The 18,906-nt window shown below is 52.1% G+C and overlaps 1 protein-coding gene across 3 annotated transcripts in view; it reads right to left on the reverse strand.

The window, feature by feature from the left end:
• Positions 1-18,906, reverse strand: part of VIRMA (vir like m6A methyltransferase associated) — a 55,750-nt gene that overhangs the window by 34,273 nt on the left and 2,571 nt on the right. For 2 of the 3 annotated variants that reach the window (XM_061565812.1, XM_061565811.1), the window contains exons 3-14: positions 18,532-18,618; positions 18,351-18,399; positions 14,398-14,593; positions 11,845-11,967; positions 11,002-11,388; positions 10,630-10,825; positions 9,717-10,495; positions 7,558-7,741; positions 5,844-6,174; positions 4,370-4,587; positions 2,816-2,970; positions 1,206-1,288 (exon numbers count right to left, since the gene is read on the reverse strand). In XM_061565812.1, the coding sequence (XP_061421796.1) occupies positions 1,206-1,288; positions 2,816-2,970; positions 4,370-4,587; positions 5,844-6,174; positions 7,558-7,741; positions 9,717-10,495; positions 10,630-10,825; positions 11,002-11,388; positions 11,845-11,967; positions 14,398-14,593; positions 18,351-18,399; positions 18,532-18,618 (2,788 nt within the window). The remainder of the gene's footprint in view (positions 1-1,205; positions 1,289-2,815; positions 2,971-4,369; positions 4,588-5,843; positions 6,175-7,557; positions 7,742-9,716; positions 10,496-10,629; positions 10,826-11,001; positions 11,389-11,844; positions 11,968-14,397; positions 14,594-18,350; positions 18,400-18,531; positions 18,619-18,906) is intronic. The other variant, XM_061565813.1, reaches the window with a different exon arrangement.

Raw genomic sequence — 18,906 nt, forward strand, 5'->3', positions numbered from 1 at the left:
AAAGAAGGGGCCCAGGACCTTGCCAGTGATGTTAGGCGTGGCCACAAATCAAACTCAGATCGCAGTGTGATAACTACTGCACCATCACTCCACGAACAACAAATAGTTGGCTACATATTTGGAGTGTTAAAGGTTTCCTCCTGTAATAATTCCTTTTAACCAGTGGTGATTACGACAGAGGTGGCGAGACGTTTTTCCACGTCTGCCTGAATGTTAATTCTTTTGTGCCTGGTACCAGATCTATCTGCAGGCGAATGTATCAAGAGCTGTGCGAATAATGTAAACGCATTAGCAAACCTTAACAATTCAAAAATCACCAAAATCACCCCCCCCGGCCACAACCGATAGGGCTCAAGAGGACAAGCAGGGCCGTGCCGGTGGTGTTTGTGTGTTATTCTAAGTGGACGTCATTCAATCACATGGCATTGTTTGCTCGCTGAATGCGGCAAGCCACCCTAATTCCACTGTCACACGGGTCTCACGAGACAAAACAGGTTTTTCTCAGCCTCCATTTCAGGTGCGGCAGGCAGAACGAGCGGCGGGGCGACACCGCACGCGAGACTGAGCTCACATCAACCGCGCGGATTCCAGCGCGGAGGGCTGTTGGTCGCACCTGACAGTGACACCTTGCGAAAACCCGTTTGGGCTGTCGCGGCCGGGAGCGACCCGCGCGGTCAAACGGAGCCACAGAGGTGGTGGCGGCCGGGAGTCTCAGGAAACCGATGCCGCGTCGGGAGGCTACCGACGACCGGCACCACCGAGATCCCGAGTGTGAGTCAAGGTGTCAGCCACATGCGATTAAAACCGGGTTGCTCAAGCGCAGCAAGTCGGTGGTTTCAGCAGCCTGGACGATCACCTGTGACCGTGTAAATATGCAACTGTGAAAATTGGTTGTTTTGCGTAATTTGTCTTGATCTTGGGTTAGTTTCATGTGACAAATACTCTTTGTTGGCGACGTCATCTTTCAGGAGCCAGTCTCACACAAAGGTCGTGGTGCACTGCACATTGCTTCAACGTGCAACAACATCGCGCCAATGGAGTCCAAATGGGGGTATGCACACAAAGAGCAAGAAAATGGAGGTTTGATACTGACCTTGCGACTGGATAACTGATATAGGGACCAGGATTTGCCATGCTGAATTTTGGACAAAGCAGCCACTGATGTAAGTGTAGCAATGTGCTGTGTGTGACCAGGTGCTACTCGCCTGTTTGATGTACTCCGTGAGTGCGGGAATGGAAGATATCTCAAAGTGCAGGTCCTTCACCGGCTCCAGCCACCTGCTCAGCTCTGTGATGACCCAACAGACGTTCGCTTGCATCAGCTTGATCTCATCGTGCCCGTAGAGGCCCGACCATTATTTCTCCTTTATAATCCTGGACCCACATGCCCCTTCCCCCCCACTGCCCACCTGAGCTGGGAAGATTTAGCCCCATTCGACCATGACGGCACACAGCCATAATTATACATTCTGTACAAATCTTCTGCGCTGTGCCGAATGGGTCTCGTGGTGTTCAGGAGAGCTCTTGCCAAAACATCAGACTACCTCGAAATATTTGTTTAACAGGTCACATGCTGCTGAATGTTGAAACTGGTCTAGGGGTTGCATGTTTAAACAAATCCTCCCGAAAAAGACGAGGCCAAAAAGCCCATTCAGCTGATGTACCAAAACATTATATTATTTTACTTTACATAGTGACACACCACCATGCACGTTTATTAATAGATTTATTATTTAATTTAAACCTCAAGTTGCGCAGATACCATCGCGCCCATCCCAGCACGCAGCCATTGTGTTGAAACCCAAGCGCATGTCACGTCAGGCATGACAAAATCCAATCGAAGAGTGACTCAAAAGCGGCGAGATTTTAAAAACTTTCCGCATTGTTCCAACTGCCACGCTAGAAAATAGAACCGGGGGGGGGACCTCCGGATCAAAAGCCCAGTGCGTAGACGGTTACACCACGGCAGCATCCTTCACGTGGGAACCCGTTCGCAAAGCAATGGTTAATCCGTACGCGAATTACAGCGAGTTTCACGCGTCTGTTGAGTGTTGACGTGGCAATATAAAAACCGCGTCGGCCCTGTCATTAAACACAAAAAAAAGTGGGGCTGTACACCCGTGTGTTTGTACAAGTTCACTTCCATCACTCAATTACGAGAGCGGGGGGGGGGCACACCTGTTTGTGGGATTCTCGGAGCCCAGGCTGGCTCGGCCACATTCTGCCGAGCCGCTGGGCTCACGCCAAAAGGTGGCGTCTCTCTGCTTTTAACCCCCGAGTGTCCCCTTCCGCTGGCATCGCGCGCCACGGTCGCGGCAGCCGTGTGGTGCGGAGAGAGCGAGGCCAGTCTCGATAGGTTGCGGGGATCGTAGAGGTGCAGCGAGTTGTCAACAATCTCATTGGGAAGAGGTTGTATTTGTCGTCGTCGTCATCACCGTCAACCACGATCTATCCACTGCTGCGCGAAGGCTTCCCCAAGCAGTCGACATCTCTCGCGGCTTCACGACGTTCATAAAAAATATTAATTTAAGTAAAATTTCAATCTTCACCTTTGCCGAATGTAAGCAATATTTCGACTCGCGACAGGCGAGTTCCAGGAGCGAGCGGCGCTTGCACGGTGCGTGGCGAGTATACAGCACGTATCACTATGTACACATGTCGAACTTGTTTAGCGCTGTACTTTGCCAATCTTGCTCATTGGAGGTTGCGGGGGAAGAACAACAAACTAAACACAAAAAGCAGTTAATGAGGCAAGGAGAGTGCGCAGGGCGTGCCGCGTGTGTGGCGAGCGTGTGGGCGGGCTGGGCGGACGCACCCTGCAACTTGGCGTTGCCCTCGTCTTCCTTGCACAGGTGCAGCAGTGGCGTGCCGTAGTGCTCCAGCATGGCCACCTCGCTGGACAGCTGCACCGCCAGCAGCACCAGCATGCACGCGTAGTTGGACGCCACGGACTTCTTGGATTTCACCTCGCTTTGGGGGAACAAGGAAGCGACGTTTGAAAGACTCCTCTTCCTACGAACCAGCCCCTTCCTCCCCACTTTAAAGTAAAACAATTTCTAAGATAAATCGGTGCAGGATTGAGAACGAATTGTTTGGGGAGGTCGAGGACGACTTGGCGAGGCTTTTTTCCAGCAGTGGATTGATCGTGGCTAAGGCTACGATTTGAAAGTAAAGAAAGCGTCAAACCTAATGTGGTTCCTTTAGCACCCCACTCCTTCCAAAGTAAAATCATCATTATCAGCCATTGTCAATCCACTGCTGGATGAAGGCTTTCCCAAGCTGCCGCCACCTCTCACGATCCCGCAATTTAACAATCGAAGGGCCTGCAGATGAACATTTTTGTATCGCTCCATCTCTACAATAGGAGTATTCTCGAATGCATTTCATTCCTTGGCTGTTGTGTACAGCCGTTTCCACAAATTCACCAATTTTATTCGAATTCACGATTTCTTTGAAACACCGTCACTTCTGTGCCAAATCGTAGTCTTTATCACGACTGACAATGATGCCAACGATGATCTTTGAACATGTTTCATGTAGTTATCTCATGTCTTGAGCCTGCCATCTCAGTTTCCATTCAGCCAGTGGGCACTGTTGTGCTATCAAGATAAATATTAAATAAATACTGGCATCCAGTACATAAACACATATATGCCAAGAGAGTACACTGTGCGTGACAGCTGCCACGCTCAGCCACTATCAGAATCCTTACAAAGCCAGTTACCATCATCGAGAGAGTATATCTAACTTCATAGCACAAACAATACCCACGAGAAAAGCCCCGAAACCCGGCCGCTCTCGAAAGCCGAGCAGAAATTTGAGCCTGCAATGCGCTTGGATGGGAGGCCAGCGTCGCTGAAGGAGGTGCTACAAGCTGCTGTGTGTCGTGGACGGCAGAAGTCAAGTAACTCACGCAGCCTGGGCGGGTCGGCCCTTATGCACCAACAGATTGACAAAAAGACTGCTGCACCAACAAATGTCCAGCTCTCCAACTCTGGCCAAAAGCTTTATACATTTGGGTCCACCAATTGAAGCCTCGTGAACACAATGTAACGAGCACGAATCTAGAGTATTAAGTTATGTTACGGTTTAGGGACTCGCCCATTTGAAAGCTGGCGAATAATACACAGCAGCAATCAAAGAAAAAATGACTGTTTTACAAATACACAAACGCCCCACTGGTCGGCTTCTGCCCAGCTGATGCAATACCCTCCAGGAACAACAACCGCGTGCCGGAGAGCGTTACGTAACCCAGCGACTCATTCTAGAGTCTGGCTGGCGGTGCCACCAATGGCAAAACCGGGAGGCACCTTCAGGGCGCAGGGGCGGCCATCGGGGCGTGCCCACCGCCCCTACGCCCCGCCCTTACCCCTGCTGTCCCTCCTTGCAGCACTGATCCACGAACGGGATGAGGCAGCCCAGGTTCCTGTCGAGGCCGAGCACGTGGCAGACAGCGGCGCGGCCCGTGGGGTGGAAGGTCATGAGGTAGAGGGAGTGCAGGATGCCCAGCACGCCCGAGTTGTCCGTGTCGCCCTCGCCGCCCACCCGCGCGCCGCACTCGAACAGCTCCGACACGCACTGCAGCGCCTGCCGAGGGCATCGCCAGGGTGGCACGGCGCAGCGGGCATCACGACGTGCACCGCAGCACACCGGCGTCGCGACACGGACGTATGACGGCACGAGCGTTAAAACGTGCACGGCGCAACAACGGCGTGAAAACACAGGGTATTGAAACGCAGGGACATCATATCAACAGGCATCACAACAAAATCAGGTGGCACAAGAGTCATGACAAAACATAACCATCACTACACACAGCATTCAAAATAAGTGAGCATTACACCACACAAGGACAGCACACAACACAAGGACATTACACCACATGGACATATACAAATTCACAGCCATCACAACACGCACGCATCGCAACATAACAGCAACACAATCCAAGGGCGTAACACAGGCATTGCAACACAGGCATTGCAACACGGGAGGCATAACAATACGAGCATAAAATGTAGGCTTTCGCAACCTATATTATCCATAAAAGGTTTTTGGGTTAGATTTTCCACAACGCTGGCTGTCGCCTGATGATGCTAATTGTACCCACTGTTGAAATGTCGTACTCCAATTGTAAATGTTGTGGATTTACTCTCCAACACATCGGTATGCTTTACGAGTAACAAATAGCCACGTTTTGTTAACATGACAAACCTTACTAATTGTCTGTGTCGGGTGGTGGCGGGTTTAACGACACATTTATATTTACGCAATCTAAGCTAAAAACCTCTGTTATGGACAACAGGAGTAGTATCACAACATTTGGGCATCACAAGACACCGGCTTCCGACAGAGAACGTACAGCCACCAGGAATCCTGCAATCACATCTCAGCGGCCTAAAATAACCATACCCAAGTGTAAACAAAACACATTTCCTCTATACCAAGTTTATAAACGATGGGTCACTATTGCTGCCAAAGCGGCCAAATATTGTAGTCACGAGGTTAACCGAGAGGCGGCTCCGTGTGCCAGTCTCGAGCAATGGCAGCTATCGGCAGAAGGGAACGAATCTCCCCTTTCCCGCCAGTTAAACGAAGACGCCAATCTCATCCTCCCCGCCTTCACAAAACAGGCACGGTGACGTATGGTGAAACAACCCCTCAATTCGCACGGTGTGGACAGACCCCCACAACTACCCAGACAGCACTCCCAGCCGAGCTGCTCTCCCACTGACGTTCAGCTGGGCACCGTCACCGCTCGCGACACCCTTTCGTGAAATGGGCCTGTGGCCCAGGACGGATTCGCTCGCGCCTTGGGACGGGGATGGACGGGTCAACCCCACCTGCAGGCTGTAAGCCAGTCTCAGCGCCAGCGCGGGGTCGCTGCCGGTCCCGCCACCGCCGCCGCTGCCGCCGGCGACGGCGCCGACCCCTCCGCCGGCCGCCGGCGCGGGTCCGTCTTCGTGATCCGGCTGCTCGGCTAGCTGTGCCAGCGCGCGCACCAGCAAGCCGGCCGCCTCGGGGTGCGAGCCGAGGAAAAGAAGGCCGGGCTGCGTGGCGGCCAGGCCGGCGAGCACGTCGCGGCTCGCCTGCTGGACGCCGGCGTGCAGGCTGGCAGCCGGCGTGCACAGCAGCAGCGCCAGCGACTCCAGGAAGTGGTGCTCGTGCATGTACCTGGTGGGCGGACGGGCCAACGAGTTGGTAAAGTCGAGTAAGGTTTTTGCGGTCATGCTGCACTCCTCTCCGATTTTTTGGGGGGGGATTTGCCATCAGATTAAAATCGATTTGTGTGCTCATGATACAAAGCATCGAATAGTGCAGAGGAACAGATTATTTGAAATTAGTGCAAATGATATGCGAACGTTAGTTTAGACTAATGAGATGGAAACAGAATGAACAATGCAAACGAGGCAGGGGAGATGCTACAAAATAAAACTAAAAACAACAAATTATTGAAACAGTGATACAAAATCGTGACAATTCCATTAATCGCAGCAGGGTGACGACTCACTTCAGGCACAGACTTGGGTACAACACACCAAGACCCCATGTAGGGTTGTGTTTACGAAATCTGAGTTATCCATCTCAACCATGCAGAATGCAAATCAGAGGCTTGGGCATGACTCATCATTCGAGGGGCTGCTGCCTTGCCCAAGCTTGGGAATTTATGTACTTAGGGGCCATCCATGTCGCAGGTACACAAAAATCTGTCAAAACTTGACCCCTCCCCCCTCCCTGTACGCACGCAAACTTTTTACACCCCTGCGTACGTATGCTTGACGCACCCCCGCCCCCCCCCCCCGAATCCTATAGGACGGCCAATATTTAATCCACGCAGAAACGATCAAGGATTAATAATATTAACGTGTTTAAGCAAACAGTCCACCCCCAGACTATCTAACTCATTTGAAGTCCAATGTAGACAAATAATTGTCGAGGCTTCACCCCCCCTCCCCCCATTTCCTATGCGTACATTGTAAGTAGACCCCCCATACGCAAGCGTACGCATTTGGGTTAACCCCCTCTCCCCCCTCCATGCGTACGTACTAAATGGATGGCTTATCCGTGATTTACTTACCATTTCCTATACCTTACACTCTTATCGTTTTTTCTATTGTTTGTCGTTGTAACTTTCTAACCTGCCCAGACTGGACAATTGTGAAAAAGAACATTGGATTTCTCCAGGATAAATAAAGATTCTGAATGAATGGCTGCCAAAGGAAATAATATGCCGGAGAGTCTAACACCAACGAAATTGAGCAATAAAATAATATCAAGGAGTGAGATGGACTGTGGCATCACAGAACCGTGTGGGATGGCAATAGCATAGATGTGCCTGTGTACAGCAGTGGATAGAGAATAGCTTACAACGGTGGGGACACAGAGAGGCTCCGATTCGGCAATGGAACGAGAAAGGCTCCGAGCACTGCTGCTGATTAATTAAGGCAATCACGGTGTCGCCACCTCTCATGCGATGTAACAATCCACTTGGCACCTGATGAACATTCGATGGTAATGATTTGGCGGTAAATGACGTGGGCAGCGTTGGGCAGTTACCGGAAGAGCGCGGGCATGGGATCGTCACGTTCCGGCGGTCCGGTGATGCGTGCGGGCGTTGGGAAGCACTTGATGGGCAGCTGCAGCATGCAGTGCGGCGCTCGCACCAACAACTCCTGCATCTCCTCCAGCAGCATGGCCAGGCGGTCCAGGTCACGTGCACCGGTGCCGGCCCCACCGCACACTGCCCACAAACGCACCACACAACAACAACAACCGTTACTCGGCCACTATGTGACGGTGCCATCATCGCGTCGCTTGCGCCAAGCTTGGTAAACCTTGAGGCCACGTAAAGTGTCAAACGTTCGCTCGCCGGTGGTTACGGGACAGGCCCGGGCGCTGTGGGTTAACAGACAGGACTGCGCCACAGCATGAGCTAGAGAGCAGATGGGCTGATGTGGTTAACGAGGGCCTGATATGGACTTGCCGATGACTTGTACCAATGATGTCAAGGTTGGCCCTGTTGTTAGACAATTGGACGTGAGTTGGCACCTATCCTGATTTTTCGACGATGTCCTCTTGTTGAGGCAGCTGCTGTCCTTGAAATTTTGTACCTCTTCCCAGGACATTAACAGTTCCAGATTTGGTCACTGGCATAATAAAAATACACCACTCAAGACAATATATTCACATGTAGGTCTCCCTATTCTGGTATTCTGAAATCTTCTTTCATGATATGCCCAGGATTTTATTTTTCTCCAATATGGCCACTCTTAAGTTGGAGGCAGCCGCCCTCAAGCAACATAGAATGGAGGAGCGATGCTCACAAGAAGGCGCAAGCACACAGACAGAAACATGCGCACGTGCATGCTTGCACCCACGCTCTCCAACGTATCGGGGTGGGACTGTGAAGCCTCACCCCAAATCCCTATCGCAAGAAAGGGTAGAGGGGGGCGACTCGGTGTTGCAACCAGGACGACCAGACAGACCACCTGCCAAGGACGGGCGGATCCCGCAAAGCACGAAGGCAATCACCTGCGAGACTGATTGTTGTCGTTCAATTCATTTCTTATTCTGGCATCGTTTGACAGTGGCACGCTGCTGTGGCTGGCTTGGCCAGTCAGACCAGATGGAGGGGCCAGATAATCTCAAACCTGTGTTTCACAATGTGATGTCCCGCATGAGGCAGGAAGGCTGCAGCACATTGATAAAAAGAGCAGGGTAACTTTCCCCGAAAGTGGAAATTTGACTCGCATGTTGCATCAAACAACGAGGAGCATAACGAAGCGTGCGTTAAAGTTGACTCTTACATTCACGATGCATCCAGTACATTGTGTGTGCGAGAATCAATTATTTGGCAAACGTGTGTAAATAGTTGAGATTCAATTAGTTCACACTACCATAGGTAGGTTCTATAATCTTCTAATCTTAAATAGCTTCACAATGCCAGTTGAGGTGGTTCTGCCACCTTGTAAGGATGCTCCTGATATACTTGCCCTGGAACTCTACTGGGCACATCCCACTGGGCGAAGACCCCGGGAACGGCCCAGGACCCGCTGGCGGGACTATGTCACTCGGCTGGCCTGGGAACGCCTGGGAATTCCAAAGGAAGACCTCGAGTCTGTGTGTAGTAGCGTAGTGTATCGTAGTGTAGTGTATAGTGTAGTAGTGTATATGTATAGTAGTGAATAGTGTAGTAGTACTAGAGTCTGTCGCCAGGGAAAGGGAGGTCTGGGCCGCCCAACTCAACACGCTGCCGCCGCGACCCTCACCAGGACAAGCGGCTTGAGAAACGAACGAACAAGCAAAGGCTATCAAATCTACAGTCGGTTCCATGCAGGTTATATAGATTCATGCAACTACAGTACGACCTTTCCTCTGTCTATGACTGGTGAATCATTAAATCCAGTGTCAATTTCTCACCGAATATTTTCAGTGATGCTGCGGGACTGGAGAAGGGAGCAAGCGACTCGTAGCCAGTCAGAGTAACATTACGACACGTGGTGTGCTGGGTGTGGAAACATTTTCCAGGTCGCCAACCTGAACAGACCCGATCCCTAATCACGCGTCGTTCCGTGTTGACGCTGGAGTCAACGAGGAGATCTACGCGGCTCACGTCGCTGACTCTGTCAATCGCAGACGCGTGCGCTGCGCGTGGTGTTCCTGCGCAAGTCGAATTTTAAACAAACGGAGGCAGCGATGGCCCGGCAAAGACGTACTCGACTCGGGGTCGTCCGTGTCGTCGGAGCTGTCCAGGTCGCTGTCGCCCGTGCCGGTCCCCTCAGTGCTGCGCCTCCGCCGCGGCTCCTTGGAGCCCTCCGAAAGGGCCTCGACCGCGCGCTCCACCTCCACCACCAGCTCGTAGAAGTGGCACTTCTGCAGCACGGCGCTAGCGGCCGTCGCCACGCGCACCGTCTGCTTCGACAGGATGAGGTCCAGCAGCCTCTGGTAACCGCTGGCGCCGCCCGCCTGGCCCGCGTCGCCCAGGAAACTCCGCACGCCCTCCTTGGTGCTCACCAGGCTGTCCAGGGCCTTCATGGCACCCAGCTTCAGCGAGGAGGCCATGTGCTCGGCAAACAGGAGGTCCACCACCAGCTCGGTCACGCCGGCCGCCACCAGCGCCCGCGCCTCGTCGGCGCCGCACTCGGCCAGGGTGCCGGCCAGCTTGAGGCCGCCCTTGAGCTGACGCAAGTTGACGGCGATGGGGAGGACGAGGGCGGCGTCCAGGCCCAGGGCGTGCCGGCACCACGCCACGAGGCGGCGCAGCGCGTCGCCGTGGGCCGGGGCGGCGGTCGCTCGCAACCAGCTCAGCCCCTCGGGCAGCAGCGCCGGCGCCTCCTCCAGCGCCGTCACCCACTTGGGGCCGCTGCGCTCCAGGTCCTCCTCGTGGGCCTCCAGCAAGTCCCGCAGGCGCTCCGCTTGCTCCGCACGCTCCACGCTCCCTTCCTCCTGCTGCTTGGATTCGTTGGAGGCGATGCTCGCCAGGGCCACCTCGAACCTGCGCGCTCGCGAGGATCGCACCATTACGTCGTGTTGACAACAACCCCAGGACGCGCCGCTTGCATCGTTCATTCCGTCGGTTGGTGTGCCGGCGAAGGTGGCGACACACTTTGTGAGGTAAGCAGGGCTCACCGGGTGAGGTAGGGGAGGCTGAAGTGTGCGAGCGACGCCAGCTCCTTGTCCAGAGGGTCGTAGGACATGGCGGGCACGGATGCGAGCTCCTCTGCTGTGTAGTGCTCCAGGTCAAAGTTCGGGTACTTATACGCTCCGTGCTCCGCGTCAGGGATGCACTCCTCATCACTCGATATCTGCTCGTACCCATCGTCCCCTGGGTAACAAAGGTGGAGAGAGTCAATTCGTGTGCATCGCCACTGAGTCGACGGGAAGTAAAAACTATTATTTTGACGATAATAATGACAACGATGATGGATATGACGACCATGATGACCATAACGACAACGACAAATATGACCAAGAGACAATGACAAACACAACAACACTGACGATGAAGCTTCGCCAGGCTCGTACTGTCTCCATCTCCCTCCTCATCGTCCTCGTCGGGCATGCTCTCCGCCGCGTGGCTCTCCCCTTCCTCCCCCTCCTCGCCCTCCTCGGCCTCCATCTCCTCGTCCACCACCTCGTCCTCGATCTCTTCCTCCTCCTCCTCGTCCTCCCCACCCGTGTTGCCCTCCTCCTCGCCGGCGGGCTCTCCCTCCTCCGAGAAGCGCTCCTCCGACGGCTGGGAGCACGGCCGATCCGGGGACACCGCCGGGAAGAACTCCTTCTGGGAGGCGGCGGCGGCGGCCGCGGCGACGATGGCGGTGGCGGCGGCGGCCACGGCAGCCGCGGTGGCGGCGGCCGCGGCGGCGTTCGGATCATCCCGCGAGACGGCTGCGGTCGGACAGCAAGGGGGCCGGTCGAGGCTTTAACCAGAACCTTCAGTCATATAGGTCAGATGCATTCTCCCAACCACATTATAATGTAAATAAGATTCATAATTGAATTTCGGGATTGGCCACGTTGGAATGTGGTCAATAGTTGTACATTAAAGTCCCCTTCTTAACCTCCTTCAGTTCCTCTCTTTAAGCTGCACCTCTTCTCCATTTCCCATTCGCTTCCTCTTCTCTCCCCTTGCCCCTTCACTCCTTCCCATCCCTCCCCTACCCTTCCGTGATCCCCAAGTAACCCTCTACCCCTCGATCGCTGCCACTCATTCCTCAATCCTTGTCGTGCGCCCCTGCCGACTACATCATTCCATACGGTCACCGTTTTGTAAAAGGGGCGTGAAGTTCTTCACAGATAGATTCAAGGATCCACTGCTGCCGTGCCATTGTCCGGAGTACTCACCGACTGGAAGGATGGGCACCTCATCGTCATCGTCGTCAGGAGGAGGAGGACCAGGGGGGGTCCTGGGCCCGCGGGGCTGGTGGCGGGGAGGGCTCCGCACAAACTGCTCCTCCACGTCCCACTCTGCGCACAAAGACAAAGGGTCCCCATGAAGCCCAACAAGCTGTCGGGGCAAGTGCCCTTAGCAGAACTTATGAAGGCCGGCACGGCGCACGACGGGGTTGGTGTTGCCAGCACGATGCCCAACTGCCTTCGTCTCCCCAATGCTAAAGGTCACAAAAACCACACCGGGTCCTCATTTAACGCCAAGTCAACTCAGGAGAGGCCCATGGCCGGGAATCGAACCTAGGTTTTGGGGTTGGTAGCCGCCGCTCCCCAAACTGAGCACACACACACACAGAGAAGCACGCGCGTACACGACACATTGCCACACCACGCAGCACCAAACCAAGAGCATCAGACCAGAGCAAACAGCCACAAGCAAGCGAGAACGCAGGGCACTGCGCGCAAGCGAGCAGCAATCCTCCACCACACACGCAGAACACCGCAGCACATCACACGGCAACACACACATATATATACACAATATACTATGCGGATCATATAGCGTATACATTTGACTGCATTTCACGATGTTGAACAAAATAAAATATTTGGGCATAAAAAACAGAGGAGAGGGCGTCAACCATACGCAGAAGATTAAGAAATTATTTTTTGCCTGGAATTATGGTTCGGGGCAGGGAGCTGACGACACAGATGGCTGGGGGAAGTTCCAGACTATGGGGATGGGGGTAGCAGAGGAGAACGAGCGACCTCTCACTGAGTGACGGGGGAGGGGGCTTCCACAGGGTGGAGGGGAGCAGAGTGAGACTAGAGGAGATGGGCAGGGCAGGGGCGAGGCAACGTGGGCGGAATTTTAAGACGTTGAAGATGTTGAGTGCGATACATTCCACAATGTAGAGCAGCCCATCACCACCACCACAACAACAACCGCCGTCGTTCACCAAGTGGCGATGACATCACCATTGTGCTGGTGCCAGGCTAAATTCACTTTCAATCTAAAAAGATCCTACCACACCACACGTCACAATACATTAAAATAAAATTCATGGAAAGAGTTTCATAAACGGTGGAAGTTGTCGTTACTAAATGCAAATATTTATGTTTCTGTATCTCAAACACTCACTAGACAACGGGGATAAGTTTAAAACTGTTTAACATTTTAAGTGGAAAAACTGGTTTTCTTTGCCAAGGGCCCACGAACGTGACCACCCACACCCACGCGAGACATTCAAGGTGTCAACAGTGCCTCCACGTCGAAAGCCCACAGCCCCGGTCCAACATCGCAAAGACACCGCAGTCGTTTTCCCACCAAACGAGTCGGTAAACCACGGCTCGGTCTCGTGGGCCCACCGGCACACCACGGTGGGACTCTGGCAAGGTCACCTCCCTGGCCGCGGGCGGGCGGGTGGGCGGGAGTCTGTCACCGCGACGATGAAGGATCGTTTTGCGCACTGGCTGTGTTCGCCTGCCAAGCACCGAAGGATGCGTACCGTGACTTATCCGGGACCTTCCCTGCCCCCCAGCCCTCAAACCGGACAGGCCGCTTTGCTACGCCACACCAAGCCGCGCGGGATAGCAAGGGAGGGTGGAGAGGGTGGGGAGGCTCCTGGAGTTCAGAATTTTCATTTTGACCGGAGGAGTAATCCAGTGAGCGATGAAGCTCTTTTTCACAGATGTCCATCATGGGCGGGTAAGCAAGCTACAACAAACAATCCGAAAAACGATAGGAGTTGGGGAGGGGGAAGGAGGGGGGGCTCCTGAAACGAAGGGCGGCCCCAACGGCAGTGCCACCGACGAAGGGTCGGGCGACGCAACCGATGCGCAAACCGCCGTTGTTGCTAGTGCAGCGCTGCCCTTTGTGAGTGGCTCGTTCCGCAACGCTCAGCTAACGATCGCCGGGTTCGACAACGGGGAGATTCCAACCGCCGTACGATGGCAAACACAATGGCATTTCACTTATTTGCCGTTCACCTTGATGCACCTGGATGGTGTAACGTGCGCAGCTCAACTGTGATTCACGGAGAGAGAGTGGATGGCGGCGTATTTGCTTCCCTTTACATACCTAATTAAAATAAGTAAACAAACTTTTTGTTGTTATTTAAATGCCCAAACAGTATGACTGTCGCTCAACCTGCGAACCCCACCCAAATAAATACCTCAGAATGTTCAAAACACGTGTCGATTCTTAAGGCTCACGATTCGCGTGTGGAATCGTGCATGCAAGAAGCGATGATTTACGATGTATGCAAGTTTCACCTTGAGGCTAATGGAACGAACAAGACAACAATATATATACACATCTCGATGCAAGTCTACTGGCCTACATGCGGGTCCAGAAACCACCGTGTAAGTCCGAGTCTCGCTAGATCAGCGCGGTTGGCACGTGCCCTTGTGCAATTGCACCGCCGAGACGCTCAATAGCTACGCCACTGTGTTCGGGCGATTGGGATTCGGGAGAGTTAGGCTTGGCGGGGTGGAAGGGTGAGATACCTCGGCCTGCGACTTCGTCGTACTTCTGTGGCCGCTTGTAGGGCACCGGTTGAACCCCAGGATGCGGCGGGGGTGGGGGTGGTGGGGGGGGAGACTCTCGCTCGTGGGGGCGGGAGAGGCCCCTCTCCACCACCCCGTAGACGGCCAGCGTGAGAGTGCTGTACCAACCGCGCACCACCAGCCCATCAGTGTTCACCTGTACGCACACACCACACGGGCACACACAACCACACAGTGACACACAATAACATGGATACCCACACAATGAAACAGACCTATACACACACACTGCCACAAATACAGACACACAAACCTACACACAATGACACACACACCTTGACACAAGCAAACAGACATTTCAATACCCAGATAAATAAACAAGAACCCTCTGTAGCCTCTGTAGCTGATATTGAGCACTTAGACAAAGGTCTGCATGGAGTGGTATAGCACCACATCAGGCCGTCTTTGTATCCCCCGTGCTGACATTTACACATTACATCAAGTGCTCATTTAAGAGTTGACGGAGTGATTAGCACAGCGTGCCAACTCCGTACACATATGTATATAAACACACACACACACACATAAAAACAACCACAAAGATACCCCGTTTCCATACAGGCTGTTGGGGAAAGTGCTGTTAGCGAGTACTTGCATGTTTTGTAAATACATACCACTACAGACATGTACACACAAGGTCCAACAGAGACACACATGAAATCATGTGGATTCAAGGATCCAAACGGAGTTACCAAGATATACACAATTGCATTTCGCCCACAAAAACCATTTACGGGAATTTACCAATCGTTTTATTGGTCAACTCGAGTTACTTTACGGATCACCAAGTAATTGTCAACATTCATTCGGAATATCTGCACATACATCATGTCTGTCTCTGCGGAAGCATTGTACGTTCATCACAGCTAAGACAAAAAAATACCGCTTGTCAAAATCATACAACAAATCGCTGGTGGGGGAAGGTGGTTGGTGGGAGGGGGGGTCATAGGTTAGATACCGTGGCAGAGGAGGGGAGAAGTTACAATCGGTCTTATGCAAGATCTTCAAAACGGGGAATAATATGGATAATATGAATGTGGGAATTCCAGACAGTGGAGGCAGCAGAGGAGAAGGAATGACCCCTCCACCCCTGCCCGCCCCCCCACTGAGGAAATGGAGCCCGAGGAGGAAGCGACAGTCGTAAGGGCACCAGGCCAGCACTACTATATTCTGACAACACATCTTATCCTCTTTTAACAATTAATTACAGCACTGTCAATCCAACACTGCATGAAATCCTCCCCATACCATGTTGGTCAAGGGGGTTTGTTTGACTATACTTCACCACACTGGTCAGTAAATGAGTGCAGGTTGGCAAAATGGGCAGGAGGCCAGGTCGACCGGTGCAGATATCCGCTTGCCACGGATATTAGCCACGGCCGGGAATTGACCTCAGACGACTGAGTTCATAAAGTACAGCACTAACCTCCACACCACTGCTCCCACTCTTAATGCATTGCCAAGCAGAGGACTGAATTAGATACCAAGGCCGACATAGAAATGGGAAAACTGCATCTCCTTGCCTAGCAGCGGCGCATCACTACGTCTCTCGGTCCTCAATCTTTATCTCATCTACCCAGCCGTGCCCTGCATTTTCATGTTTGGCCAGCTCCTACTTTGAGTGTTCAACAGTTCAATTCAAAACAAAGAGCAGTGGCACAGTTGTTATCGCACTTCGCTTTGAATCTGGCAATCTGAGTTTGGTTCACGGGGGGTTGATCAACATCGGTAACGAATAATATCGGCACCGGTCCTGGGTCTTGCTGCCCCTTCACGAGTGTGGTGAAGTGGTAAAACAATCCCCATGATTGGCAGTGCAGGGAGGCGAGTCGTGGATTGACAGAGAGGGCTGTACATTATACCGGGAGGAACCTCACATTAGATAGCAATAAACATCGCTCCCCCTACCACGGGTGGGTTTACACAACACAAGCCATGAGCACGGATGGCATTTGAGGCGCGTTTCTAGACTGAGTCACCCACCGCCTCTCACACCGCACGCTAAACCACAGCAGCAGCAAACCTCAGCAGGAGGAGATGGCGGCTAGAATCACGCAGGGTTTAATTTCTCTCCAAATAATTGACAGGTTGCTGATGTACGTGACAAGTACCGAGTGACCACAGCCAAATGCAAGAGGAGTTCTGGATGTGGAGTGCCACGAGCAGCGACTCGGGACAAACCCGGGTGACTGGAAGCCCTCACTCCACACCGATCGCGACCGTCCCGCAGTGAAATCTCGTTGAATAACGAACGCCCTGCGAGCGGAACTGCCCAGCTCCGGCGCGACCTCCTGAACGGTTCGCCCGCTCATAGAGGAGCGCCGCTCTCTCTGCTGCCCGTGTATTGGCACGCACACGCGCTCACCGTTAACGTCACGTGCGTGGCAAGCCCTGACTCGCACCAAAGTCCAACAGCTGCAACTTAATCAGTGGTGCCAGCTGAGTTACGATCCATTCAGTGCAAGGGGGTTTAAGGTAGGAAGGCCGTGGTGTACATTGTTTGGGCACCGATGGCCACACACATCCTACGAAGTCATGAAACGTTCAACTGTGACAATATATTCCTTAATAAGAAGCCACGATACTCTCACTGTGGGTTATTTGAACATTCTTTCAGTTGAGTGTTTCAATCGTCCGCCGTCTAATCTTCTGTTACGAACCACTTTTTTACACCGGTTTGAACACTTAGACACGAAAAGAGGGACTCTGTGTGACATCCTCATCATACAGGGCTTGATGGAAGGAAAAATGAGGACTGGATGGCCCAAGATCAATTTGGATGGCAATTGTGATCATGTGGACGGATAAGACCAAGATTGGGAGGGCAGACTAAAGTGGATATTTGACAGCTGAGGCATTGGTGGCACCCCCCATCATCTACTGGGCATCTGTGAACAAGAGCTTTATAGCTCATTGGATTCCTCCAGTATAATAAAGATTCTGATTCTGGTCACTGTAGTTAAGAAAAAAATGATGGTGATAATGATAATGAAACCCTTCACCGGTAAATTGAAGTAACACAAGAAAACCGTACATGTGCATGGATTATGTAACACTTCCAGCACACATTTGCCATTGAAAGTGTTTAATTAGCAATGATAATGGTGCCAGGCGAACAGGAAGCAGTGCGTCCGTAAGCCGTGATGAAACAACAGGGATCGGATAGCGGCTCTGCTGGGCAGGGCGACACTTTGATCGATGTAGTCAGGCTTCTATCGTGCAAGTCCCGAGTAGGAACACAACTTTTACAAGAAAATATTTTTGTTCACCTTGGATCACTTTACGGGAAATATAGTGCCCCCGCGTTAAGAGACGGACACACGGGCAGAGCTCATACGTTCACACTTTAAACCCAAGTTGGGAAGCGTTCATGACGACTTGTTAATATACGGTAGTTTTAACATTCGGACCTGGGCTGCAGAATGTCTCTCCCTTCGACTGCCACCGCCAACCAAATGCGAATGTAATTAGTGGGCAGCAACAGAGTGGAAAAAAAAGCCAAGAGGCTGCAGGTGAACAGGTGCGTGCATAGGCATGCCGTGGGCAGCCCCACAACCTATGCTCGAGGCAGAGCAAACAGGTTTGGGACTGGCTTTGTAAAAACATAGGAAGTGTGCCAATACCACAGGCAAATCAGGTTTCATTACCATTATTCATTGGGACTCGTTATACCCTGCTATTAATCTACCAACTTAAATTAAAATGTGCCCAGGGTCTAATGCATGCGGCACATTAAATGTATTCGAGAAAACATTACGATAAAGTTAAATGCTCTCCTCCTACGGCAGAGCCATAATTTCATTTCCAATTATTCCAACTCATTACAGTTCCAATTTCATCATCGTAACAAGAGTGACTAGGGAGACCTAAGGGCACTCGTTTCTAAAACTTACCTTATTGTTCGGCTTAAATATGATGGATGAAGGCTCCTCATAATCAAGGCTGCAGGAAAACAAATTAAAGTGCAAATTAATTACTTGCCATGAAAATTCAATTCACATAGCCCATTGACAGCACAATATTGTCTTCACATTTTAATTATTATGTGCATGCGTTCAGACAAAACCCCTTTACCTTCCGAGCCTCTCGAACACTGACAGATTCGGTTTGGTGATGTTGCTGAAAAATAGTTCCAGCTGAAACGCACGTGGCGTGGTCTCCCTGCGTGAATACACACACGCACACACAGGTAACACAACATTGGCATTCTCAAACACTGGCACACCTAAGAAAAAACATGCCTCTCCTCACTGTCTGTGTGTGTGCAACTCAGTCCATGTGGCGATTTATCTCAGATTGATATTGTATGCATTTTCAAGTGAATGGTTCAGCAGTATCTGCTTAAAAAGGATGACAGATGAAGAAAAGAAGCAAATAAGCTTCCTCAACTGCTGAGAATTTAATGTGTATGTGTGAGCAGAACAGATGATCATTTGGGGAATGATTACG

This window comes from Lethenteron reissneri, chromosome 35, assembly GCF_015708825.2.
Source record: "Lethenteron reissneri isolate LAM-NWPU_2019-01 chromosome 35, ASM1570882v1, whole genome shotgun sequence".
Lineage (NCBI taxonomy): Eukaryota > Metazoa > Chordata > Hyperoartia > Petromyzontiformes > Petromyzontidae > Lethenteron > Lethenteron reissneri.